Source organism: Eucyclogobius newberryi, unplaced genomic scaffold, assembly GCF_026437365.1.
Source record: "Eucyclogobius newberryi isolate DKJ021-1_F unplaced genomic scaffold, fEucNew1.0.hap1 SCAF_17, whole genome shotgun sequence".
NCBI lineage: Eukaryota > Metazoa > Chordata > Actinopteri > Gobiiformes > Gobiidae > Eucyclogobius > Eucyclogobius newberryi.
Window position 1 is genome coordinate 7535017 of NW_027315801.1, and position 12830 is coordinate 7547846.

A 12830-nucleotide genomic window follows, 5' to 3' on the forward strand; every position below is an offset into this window, starting at 1 on the left:
CTTTACTAGGCCTCTTACTTTTAGCCTTAATTAACACCTTCCACAACAAACAACTAATTACAACTGCACACTAATGATACAGCATCATCCACTCAAGCTAAAAACACGGCACAGTGGAATATTCAGTCACGACATGTTTTTTGTTAGAAAGTAGAAAGGACATGAAGAGCTCAGTGTTGTAACCTTCTGTGTAAATGTGTGTATGAAGTATGTACAGTGTGTGTATGAGAGGACGGTGAAGTATTGTGTACTGTATGTACACAATACTATAATGTATGTGTGTTCTTTTCCCTGCTGGCGACTTTAGCCTCGGGCTGACTCTGGTACGATGCATCAAATGGAAACTTTTATTTCCTTTTTTTATTGTTCAGTTTCAAAATGAACCAACAATTCAGTCAAGAATTTGGACCTGTTAAAAGTGTAAAACACATGTTGCTGTTTTATTTTGCTGAAAAAACTGACCAAATCTGCAGTCCTTTATTTTGTTGAGTAGATTATATATTTATATTTTTTGTTTATTAAAACGAAACAAATACTAAAATGACATGAGCTTTAATTGTGTAAGATAAGGCCTGTATGAATTACCTATAGAATATGTAATAGTTGGAGTAAAATAAAATATGTAAAATTAATGTTCTTGTGTAGGATTTTCCTCTACCAGCAGAGAGCGCACACGAGTTTGTATCCAAGAGAAACTTTAATCCCAATTTATTAAAACCAACGTACACGCCCGGGGGGGGGGGGGCACGTACACGCCCTGGGGGGGCACGTACTGGCCATTTGAATGGCATGCGCTCTGGTCCCGAAGTGGCACAAGACTCTGGCACGGCTCCTTGCGGGCAGCAGCAGCCGCGCGGCAAGGATTGGGTCGTATTTTTGGACGAGCGCGCGCGTGTGTCCGAGGATTGGTCGCCTTGTTAGGTCCGCGCAGATATTCTGTCAGAAGATAGCTCAGGGCCCCGGGACGAGGGGGAGGACAGGAGAGGGCGCGCGCCATGTAAGACCTCTGGCGTTTTGACTAAAGCGGAGTTTAACTTTGTGCAACTTTATTCATAAGAATCAAGAAAAGTGAATTTGAAAAGTCAAAACCACAAATCAAGAAGTCTTGGGATTTACGCACTTACGCACCTGGAGACAACTTGGCTCCACTCCGTTCCTCGCGCGCAGGAGGACTCTCTAACCGGGTTGGATGTCCGGTAAAAGCGGAGACTCACGCGCGGCGCTGTCATTGAGGTAGTTCTCTTGGATTCCCGTGTGTCTGGGTTTGCCCCGGGGGCTTCGGCACCATGAGCGGAGGTCGTTTCGAGTTCGACGACGGCGGAGCGTACTGCGGCGGCTGGGAGGGGGGCAAGGCGCACGGCCACGGCATCTGCACCGGGCCCAAAGGTCAGGGGGAGTACGCGGGCTCGTGGAACTATGGCTTCGAGGTGGTCGGCGTCTACACGTGGCCCAGCGGGAACACGTACGAGGGTTACTGGCAGCAGGGCAAGCGCCACGGCCTGGGCATCGAGACCAAGGGCCACTGGATTTACCGGGGCGAGTGGACACACGGGTTCAAGGGCCGGTACGGCGCGCGGACGAACGTGACGAGCGGCGCCAAGTATGAAGGGACGTGGAATAACGGTCTGCAGGACGGGTACGGCACGGAGACGTACGCGGACGGAGGTGAGACGCGCGCGAGACGCTTTGGGCCGACGAAAGGATCAAGACAAGGACTAAACCAGGACTAAAGCTGGACTAAACCAGGACTAAACCAGGTCTAAACCAGGACTAAACCAGGTCTAAACCAGGACTGAATTAGGGCTAAACTAAACCAGGACTAAAGCTGGACTAAACCAGGACTGAACTAAGACTGAACCAGGACTAAACCACGACTAAACCGGGACTAAAGAGGGACTAAAGATGGACTAAACCAGGACTAAAGCTGGACCAAACCAGGACTAAAGCAGAACTGAACCTGGACTAAACACATCTATAAGTGGATTAAATATAGTAAATATAGCCTATAGGTTTGTAAAGAAACCACAACACTAAACGCGTTCATTGGTTTTGAGATGTCTTTGGATAATCAGCAGAACGGACCTCGTCACATTAGAGACAGGATTGTTTCTCCCACATGAGACGACACCAGAACACAGCATTAAATGCTCGATAAAAGCAGGTTCAGGCATGAGACGGGCCCTTCACAGAGAGTCCAGGAGCCCAAAGTGCAATCAGAGCCCACAAACACTCGATAAAAGCAGGTTTAGGCAGAAGACGGGCTCTTCACAGAGAGTGCAGGAGCCCAGAGTGCAATCAGAGCCCACAAATGCTCAATAAAAGCAGGTTTAGGCAGAAGACGGGCCCTTCACAGAGTGTCAAGGAGCCCACAGTGCCATCAGAGCCCACAAACACTCGATAAAAGCAGGTTTAGGCAGAAGACGGGCCCTTCACAGAGAGTCCAGGAGCCCAGAGTGCAATCAGAGCCCACAAACGCTCGATAAAAGCAGGTTCAGGCATGAGACGGGCCCTTCACAGAGAGTCCAGGAGCCCAGAGTGCAATCAGAGCCCACAAACGCTCGATAAAAGCAGGTTCAGGCATGAGACGGGCCCTTCACAGAGAGTCCAGGAGCCCAGAGTGCAATCAGAGCCCACAAACGCTCGATAAAAGCAGGTTCAGGCATGAGACGGGCCCTTCACAGAGAGTCCAGGAGCCCAGAGTGCAATCAGAGCCCGCTGAGGTATAATCCCTGCAGCGGTTCATGAAGTCTGAGCCGAGAAGGAGGTCTGAGTCTGTCGCTGTCAGTCAAACGCAGCTTAGCACTCGTACAAAGTGCAGAGCACACACTTCCAGGGGCGACGCCCTCCCTCACTGTGTTATTCCAAGTTAAAGCTGCACTGCGGAACCTTTCCTGCAGCGGAGGGCCGTCACAGGAGAGGGTTCTACAGGGGAGGGTCCCACAGGACACACCTCGCTTTTATTTCAGTATTTCTAGGTTTTTTTTTGCTCAAAAATACTCGAAAAACCGTGTGGTGGGCTCGCCTCTCCACAGATCTGACCTGTAACTTAGCCTGGTACAGCAACGTCTTGTCTCCATATATATTTGTTCCAAGTTAAAAGTCATCGTGACTATTTTAGAAGCCTCATAACCTGACTCTTTTATACATGTCTATTTATGTTAACGGACATATTATTTTAAGTTTATTATTAACCATGTACGGTCACATGTTAGCTGTTGTTGGTCACATGTTAGGTGAAACGTCCATCCATCCATCCAGTTTCCGGAGAACCCACGGTAACACGGGAAGAACATGCAGACTCCACCCAGAGAGATCATGTGATGTTGGTCTGGTCCGGGAATCGAACCCATGATCTCCTTCTTGGGAGGCAAGAGCACTAACCGCCTTAGCCACCGTGCACCCACCCGACATGAAAACATGATAATACTTACTTTCTGCCACTGACACAGTCTGTAAAGCAGGAGAAAGTGTTCTGACTGAACCATAAAAAATAAATAAATGGTCACATTTATTCTGCGCTTTTTAACCATCAAAGCTTTTTACATCAAGGAACCATAGATGAGTCGTCAATCGATTCTTCGACCTTCTGCAGCTCAAATGTTTACGTGACACAGAAAATGAAAGTAAAGTTTCCCGTAAGTAAAGCTTCAAGTCCATTTACGGCAAATTTATTTGAAGTGCACAACTCATCCAGCAGGAGGCCGGTCCATGTTTAGTCCTGACTCTGGCACCAGCAGGAGGCCGGTCCATGTTTAGTCCTGACTCTGGCACCAGCAGGAGGCCGGTCCCTGAGGGTTCATATGTCACTAACATGTCCGAGATGTACTTTGGTGCTAGGCCATGGAGAGACTTGTGCACAAGCAGAGCTGCTTTAAAGTATCTTTTCTGAGCCACAGGAGGCAGTGCAGAGACCTGAGAACAGGACTAATGTGATGGTACTTCCTGGTTCTAGTCAGGACCCGAGCAGCAGCTGTTAAAGTTCAAGTCTGAGTCCATTATCACCCCCAGATTTCTAACTTGGTTTGTAGGTTTTAGAGCGAGACTCTGGAGATGACCGCTAACACTTTCTCTTTGTTTCTTTGGAACAAAGATGATGGTTTCAGTCTTGTCTGAGTTCAGCTGGAGAAAGTTGTGTTTCTTCCACACACTGATCTCATTATTGTGGCAGGTGTAACTGAACCAATGCCACACTTTGGAACATTTCAGTCAGAGCAATAACATCTCCATGGAGACGAACATGAGACTCTCCAGGAGAAATAATAATAAATGAAATGGGTCATGATCATTAAACCTGAAATCTGAGTTTGTGGAGGTTTAAACTAAAGCTTTGTTACAATAAGACATTTTGTTGTGAAAATGTTGTTAGTTAAATAACTTAATCAAAAAGTAATCAACTCAATGCGACAATTTTTAAAAAAAATTTATAACTGTTTTCCGGACTAAACAAATTCAAACACGTGTGGAAAGAGACATTATTGGATGAAAATGTCAAAAAACAATACATTTCTTTAATAAAATACTTTATTTATGATTATTCTTTGTACAGAATCTTTCAGTCACAACAGTTCAACCTTTATTTGGTTAAAAAGTGTTTAAAAAAGTCTCAAATCGACTCTGTGCCATCGTTTCCTGAACAAACTCTAACTAAATCTGCATAATTAGTTATAATGTGAACTTTGAAAATAAAATAAAATTGCTGTCACAATTCTTGAACGATAATGAAACTCTACAGTAGTGTTTATGGTGCAGTTTGTTTACTGTTTGTTTACTGTGGCTGTCATGTGACCCTATGGCCCCGCCCTGTTTGAGGTCAACTCTGCAGTTTCAGTTTTTCATATTCTTAGAGACAAATGTATTGTTGTTCTGCTCCTCTTGGTTTATTGACTTTATCCTTTATTTAGCTTAATTTACTCTGCTATATTATTATTATGATGATGATGATTATTATTATGATAATGATGATGATTATTATGATTATGATGATGATGATTATTCAATTCAATTCAATTTATTTTTGTAAGGCCCAAAATCACAACAACAGTCGCCTCTGAGGGCCGAATAAACAATGTCTGTGGTGGCGATGGAGTCAGACAATGACTGTGGGATGGAGTCAGACAATGTCTGTGGTGGCGAGGGACCATGTCCCAGGGTCCTCTGTCCTTAGACCCTCCTTCTCGGCCAGGAAAAACTACAAAAAAACCTACTTGGGAAAAAGCGTAGAAACCTGGAGGAGTTCCGGTGAAGGAGAGATCCAACTCTCACAGACGGACAGACGGACGCGAGGGAGACTGGAGCTGGACCCACTCTTCAGGCAGATGAGGGACCGTCTGAGTCGAGCTGGACCCACTCCTCAGGCAGATGAGGGACCGTCCACACGGGGCAGGGACCACTTCACCAGGAGAGGGGCATCTGGGTCCACAGGTCCTCAGGAGTGAGAGAAAGAAAAAGAAGGCGGTGAACAGTTTGCAAGTGGAATTAAAAAATAAATATTGTTTTATAGAATAAGTAGTCAGAAGAAGAGGATAGTGCTCAAGCTGTCATACTTCCCCCAGCATAGTTACTCCTAGGGCAGCGTAGCTAAAGCTGTGGGTTTATGTTTCTGTTCCTAACTAGTCTGACCATAAGCGATTTCGAAGAGGAACGTTTTAAGCCTGGACTTAAATGAAGCGACTGTGTCGGCATATTTAACATGGGTCGGGAGCTGATTCCATAACACAGGAGCTTGGTAGCTAAACGCTCTGCCTCCTACAGTACTTTTAGAGACTCTTGGGACCACCAGAAGGCCAGCATTCTGAGAGCGAAGAGCTCTGTTTGGATGATATGGTTCTATAGCATCTTTGAGGTAGGATGGGGCCATGTCATTTATGGCTTTGTAGGTCAAGAGTAGAATTTTAAATTTGATTCTAACCTCGACAGGAGCCAGTGAAGAGACTTGAGCACCGGCGTAATGTGCTCTCTTCTTTTCGTTCTTGTTAGTAATCTTGCTGCTGCATTTTGAACCAGTTGAAAGTTTTTCATGGAGCTTTTAGGACACGCTGTGAGCAGGAGTTACAGTCTAATCTAGTCGTTACAAATGCATGGATACGTTTTTCAGCATCACTTTTAGGCAGGATTCTTCTGATTTTATCTATATTGCGCACATGGAAATAGGCTGTTTTACAAGCTTGATTTATATGAGCTTTAAATGAGAGCTCCCAGTCAAATAAGACTCTGAGATTTCTTACAGTAGAACTAGAGGCTACACTGACATTGTCCAGTGTGACTATCTGCTCAGATAGAGCATCTCGTAGATGCTTAGGGCCAAGCACAATGACCTCGTTTTTTTCAGGGTTAAGAAGCAGATAATTAAGTGTCATCCAGGTTTTTATCTCCTTCACACAAGCACTAAGTCTGTCTACTTGATCGCTCTGATCAGGTTTCATTGATAAATACAGCTGAGTGTCATTTGTAGAGCAGTGGAAGTTAATGTCATGCTTTCTGATCATGTTGCCTAACGGCAGCATAAAGAGTAAACAGAATTGGACCGAGTACTGATCCCTGTGGCACACCGTAAATGACTTTAGAGCAAGGTGAGGAGCTCTGGTTTACATTAACAAATTGGTACCTATCAGATAAATAGGATTTAAACCAGCTGAGGGCTGTTCCTCCAACACCTACATCACACATCATTATGATGATGATGATTGTGATGATGATGATTATTGTGGTCTTAGGTGGTACTTGGTGTGTAAAGCTTCATTTAAATCCTCCTTTGGACAGGAAAGTTTAGTGTGAAATGTGGATGAGAGAGGGCAGGACATTCAGCATTCAGTTGGAGCCAGAATGACGTGAGGAAACATACTGACCCTCGCCTGAACTACCGCCTGTACTCGCCTGTACTCGCCATTACTGACCCTTAACCCCCCGCTGTGTCCCCTCAGGCACGTTCCAGGGCCAGTTCACGGGGGGCATGCGTCACGGTTACGGCGTCCGTCAGAGCGTCCCCTACGGCATGGCGGCGGTGGTGCGCTCGCCGCTGCGTACCTCGCTCACCTCCCTGCGCTCGGAGCACAGCAACGGGGCCGTGCTGCAGCAGGACGTCCCGCTCATCACCGCCACCAGCACCTCGGGGGAGGAAACGCCCCTGTCCACGCCCCTGTCCACGCCCACGCACCTGGGCCCGGCGCGAGGGGGCTTCGCCCTGACGCTGCAGGTCGATCCAGAGACCGCCAAGACCAAGAAGAAGGGTCTTTTCCAGAGGTATGAACGAGAGAGATGTGTTCAGGGGTGAAGGGCTTTATGGGATGTGGAGGGGACGACAACAACAACATTAACCACTACAACAACAACAACAACATTAACCACTACAACAACAACAACATTAACCACTACAACAACAACAACAACACTAGAAAATATACTGTCAAATATAGTGTAAAGATCTTATGCAAAACTCTCTAATATTATCATGAGAAATAATATCTGGGCTAAAACAGAGCTAAACCAGGACTAACCCGGAGCTAAACCAGAGCTAAACCAGAGCTAAACCAGGACTAAACCAGAGCTAAATCAAGACTAAACCAGGACTTAAACAGAGCTAAACCAGAGCTAAACCAGAGCTAAACTAGAGCTAAACCAGGGCTAAACAAGAGCTAAACCCGAGTTAAACCAAGACTAAACCAGAGCTAAACCAGAGCTAAACCAGAGCTAAACCAGACCTAAACCAGAGCTAAACCAGAGCTAAACCAGCCCACGTTTGTTGATGTAGAATGAACATATCTTTTATTAAAACCGGTCACATCGACACATAGAGAAAGTGCTTCAAATGGGACGTATTATTCAACATTTTGCCTTTAGTGATCACGTTTGAGTCGTGTTTGTTCTCCTGCCGTTGCCCCGACGATGCCCGCGCCCGCAAGATTAATATTTTGTGGTGTTTTGTCTCGTTCCTCAGGAGTTCTCTTCTGGGAAAGCTGAAGAAAGCCGAGTCCAACACGTCGCTGTCGAGTCAGAAAAGTAAACTGTCTTTCCTCCGAACAGAGTCGGCCCTGAGCTCCAACGCCAGCGACACCAACTCCACCATCAGGTACCAACTACGGGCAAACTACGGGCAAACTACAGGGCAAACTACGGGCAAACTACGGGTTAAACTACGGGGCAAACTATGGGTTAAACTACGGGGCAAACTACGGGTTAAACTACGGGGCAAACTACAAGGGAAAACTACGGTCAAACTATGGGGCATACTACGGGTCAAACTACGGGGCATACTACGGGTCAAACTACAGGGCAAACTATGGGACAAACTTACAGGGCAAACTATGGGGCAAACTACAGGTCTAAACCAGGTCTAAACCAGGTCTAAACCAGATCTAAATGTTGGACATGTGCTATTTGCCTTTATCTGCCCATGGCCTCGGGTCAAATGCAATAGGAACCATGGCAACGCCAGAGCACGTGCATTACAGGTGACAGTCCACAGACACAATCACAGACACGATCACCGACATGAGTCCCTTTAACGTCCTCCTCCGCCCTCAGCCTGGGCGACGAGAGCCTGGCCGGCGCCGACAACTTCCCCCCGGTGGAGGCCGACATCGATGCCACCACCACCGAGGTCTACATGGGCGAGTGGAAGAACGACAAGCGGTCAGGCTACGGCATCAGCGAGCGCTCCAGTGGCCTCAAGTACGAGGGCGAGTGGCTCAACAACCAGCGCCACGGCTACGGCTGCACCACGTTCGCCGAGGGCGGCAAGGAGGAGGGCAAGTACCTGAACAACATGCTGGTGAAGGCGGTGAAGAAGAGGATGATCCAGCTCAAGGGCCCCAAGATCAAGCACAAGGTGGAGCGCGCGGTGGAGGGCGCGCAGAGGGCCGCCGCCATCGGAAAGCTGAAGGCCGAGATCGCCGCGTCCAGGTGAGCAAAGGCGTGTTCGGCGGGCGGCGACCCACGGCCTTCGCAGAGGTCGGATTCGTCGGTTGCGTTCACGTTGTAGATTTCGATTACGCGTCTCAAACGGTGGACCAGGGCCTGTGGAACTCGCACTTTTGTTGATTGGTGGCAACGGAGAAGACGTTGAACTTTGTGGTCGTTTTTGTTTCATGTGAATACGTCCGGTAATGAGAGATATAAGAACCATAGACCGGGTCAAAACAGTTTGACCGCATTCGGACAGTTTGACGCAAATGTAGAGAATTCTGAAGTGACTTTGGGCGTGATGTCACTTTAGGCCCAGCAATTCTCGCTCTGATTGGTCGGAGCGGTTGATTTGTCGGAGCGTGTCTCGTCGCTAAAGGCTGAACCATGTTTAAACCCTCGCGTGATTATTAACTATCACAACAGCTTTTTCCAGAAGTGAAAGTGGTTTGGAATGCACAGCCAATCAGAGCGCGGCTTTCGGCTCTACCTGGCTGAGTAGCTGCCGACAGCGCGCGGTGGTCCAATTTTGTTGTTACAATTTAAGATAAGATAAGATATTCCTTTATTGTCCCACATGGGGAAATTTCATTGGTGCAACGCAGGTAGATACAGAGGTAGATACAGAAGAACAGATCACTTATAGGAAGTCTGAAAAACACTTTCAGTAGAAGATCTCCTATAAATAAATAAAAACTCCCATAGACAAATAAATAAATACCATTGCATGTGATCCCGACAGTAATTGCACATGAATATGTGTCACGACAGCACATAGATTGCACATGAATTTCACAGTAATTGCACATATGACAGAATTGCACATCAGTATTAGGTTAGGTCAGTATTGCGACGGGATAACGTGACAATCTCCGGGTAAGACGACTGTTCTCCGCAGTTTCATGAGTTCCTCCTTCGTGGAAACGCGGTACGGCGCCGGCCGGGGGGCGGGGCCGGAGCCGGGGGCGGGGCCGGAGCCGGGGGACTCAGAGCCAAAACACATCGCAACGACACGACGAAAACACTCAATCCAGCCGAATAAAGTCAAAACAAGTTCATTTAAAGTGATTCCAGTGCGTGTCCCGATCATTCGTGAAGTTCCTCTTTCATATAAACGTGTATATAAACGTGTACCGACGACACGCCGTACTTTAGCGCGGCCGGAGGGCGCGGGGGGGGGGCTGGTGGGCTCGCTCGGAGCTAGCTCACGTCACAACAACACAACGAAAAACGCTCAAATCCAGCCGAAAAAAGTCCAAAACAGTTGAATTAAAAAACTATTCCAGCGCGTGTCCCTATCGTACAGTAAAATAGAAAAAATATACTAACTATATTTACAAAATATAGGAGATAAAGCACAATAAGTGTGAGAAAGAAGAGAGAGCGTTTACACCGGGCTGCCAGCTGTACCAGCGCCTTATGACGTGCCATTACTTGCTACATACCGTATTTTCCGGACTATAAGGCACACTGTCGTTTTTTGAGAAAATTTAAGGCTTTTATGTGCGTCTTATAGTCAGGAAAATTTTCATTTAAGGCTCAGCTGTTGTAGTTACGGTATTTTTTAAGAGTGCAGGACTCACAGTTCCTTCACAGAGACTGGTTGCAGAAGTAACTTTCCCATTCATTTTGCTGCCATCGTAGATAAAAAATATATGTAGTTTTAAGAGTTTTAAATATCCATAATAGGTGTTTTTGAACATAACAGTACCAAGAACTAAGTCCCTATTAAGTCAGAGGAACCCCCCGGACTGCCCTGCTCACGTTCATACAGCTATACTATAAGATTAGAACATTTAAATATTAAAGTTAGGAAGATAAACGTATATTTCCCCTTCTTCCTGCTCCTTTTGAGCTCTTTAAACCGTGTACATACCAAACAAATTTACAGCAAATCACACTTATTTTTTAGTTTTTTCAGAAGTTTAGTTACTACTTACTCATTAAGAATTGTATTTTGGAAGATGCTATAGTGTTGCGCTTGTAAATCAACATAATCGGACAGTTAATGAAACGTATTTCACGTTAAAATGATGTGTGAAAATGCCTTCTGCTGTTGTTTTACGCTCCTTAAAACACATTAAACTTACAATTCTTCTAAATGTTTTAATATCTTAGCGGCTTATAAAGTTCCCACAAGCTGTTTAGCCTCCAACACGCTTTTAAAATTATATTTTTTCCTAAAGTCTATGCTAGAAATGACTGTGATGTTCCTTCCTGACATCGCGGGATGTCACAGGCGTGCGTTTTGTCCCCGCTGAAGTTCTTGGGATCGTCCCACAGATACAGCTCGCCGTCGGTTTGTCCTTACAAGGCAGTGTGTGCACTCGCCAGGCTCCTCTCGCCTCCCAAATCTGTGTTTACTCCCCCGAGCCAGGACCTGACGCGTCGCAGGCCTCGAACCCAAACAATAAACTCTGGAGACGGGGCTTTAGAGTTATGGATCTGCAGCGTTTATTGTCCGCTCGCTCTCTACACATTTTTCCCAGGGCTTTTTTCAGTCGCCAGAAGATGAATTCTTATTGAGCTTTTCTACGAGCGCATAAAGGTTGAGATGTGAATGAGAATATTTGTGTTTTATTGATTTAAATCCAAAAGAGTTTATTCTCTGTTTGACCTCTTGATTTAATAACGTCGCTGTCTTTGTCGTCAAAGGACTTTTGGCGTGCGTTTTGGAGTGTTTTCTGGATCACATTTACCATAATAAGAAAATAGGATGATGATTAATTGTCACAATGATCCTGACTACTGTATTTTCCGGACTATAAGTCGCACCGGACTATAAATCGCACTGGACTATAAGTCTCACCAGGCCAAGAAAATGCATAATAGAGAAGAAAAAACATATATAAGTTGCACTGGAGTATGAAATGTGGTTGCAAGTGTGAAAATAACAAATAATATTACATATAAGTCACTCTGGGGTATAAGTATATAAGTATAAATATAAGTATAAGTCGCACCCCGGCCAAAACTATGAAAAAAGGTGTGACTTATAGTCCAGAAAATACGGTAATAGCCTTAAACTTCACTCATTTTCACACGACTGTCACTCGACCTGGGCCCAGAATAAGCACTTTAAACCTCATTATGTTTCATATTCATATTTCCGTCTTCGGTCGTTATAAATGTGCAGAAGCCTACTTTTTAAACATATATCACAAATCTGTCTTTTGTCAAGTAGTATTCTAATTGTGCCCAGTTATTACTCCAACTTGTCACGACATCAATCATCAAACATTACTAATAAATGATAAATCTGTTCTTGTTACAGGTTAGTGTATTTTCCAGATTATAAATCACATTTTTGGGGGGGAATTTATTTGATAAAATCCAAGACCAAGAACAGACATTTAATCTTGAAATGCAGTTTAAAATAATAACAGATGAGAGAACATGGTGAATAGGTGTACGTATGCTAACGCTAACACCTTCAGCTACATGAGGCACAGACAGAACTGTGGTAAGTGTCTGGTATGTTAACGTAACATATCAACAGTTATTCAGATAACTAGTTTGTATTACCCCAAATCACTAAATCCATCGAATTCTTCTTCCTCTGTGTCACTTCTAAACAACTCCACAAACTCCAGAGGTAGAGGAAGTGCAGATTCTTCTTCTGCGTCGCTTAGAACCTAGAGCGCCCTCTTGTGGTTGTCAGTGTGAAAATAACAAATAATATCACATATAAGTCGCTCTGGAGTATAAGTCGTACCCAGCGCAACTTATTTATGTTTTTTTCTTCTCTATTTTGCATTTTTTGGCTGGTGCGACTTATACTCCGGAAAATATGTAGAAAAAGGTTCAGTCGTTTCATCTGGACTCAGTTTTAGAAAAAACAATCAATGACTCATCCAAGAGTCATTGTCAATTTGCGAATTTAGACCGGGAACTCAGATATTTATCCTATTCTGTGGTAAGCCCCACCCACC

The 12830-nt window shown here is 45.3% G+C and overlaps 1 protein-coding gene across 1 annotated transcript in view; it reads left to right on the plus strand.

The window, feature by feature from the left end:
* Positions 1-860: 860 nt before the first annotated feature.
* jph2 (junctophilin 2) overlaps positions 861-12830 on the plus strand; it is a 29633-nt gene continuing 17663 nt past the window's right edge. The window contains exons 1-4 of the mRNA XM_072448847.1: positions 861-1665; positions 6921-7239; positions 7934-8065; positions 8521-8898. Coding sequence (XP_072304948.1) covers positions 1287-1665; positions 6921-7239; positions 7934-8065; positions 8521-8898 — 1208 coding nt within the window. The 5' untranslated portion in view covers positions 861-1286. The remainder of the gene's footprint in view (positions 1666-6920; positions 7240-7933; positions 8066-8520; positions 8899-12830) is intronic.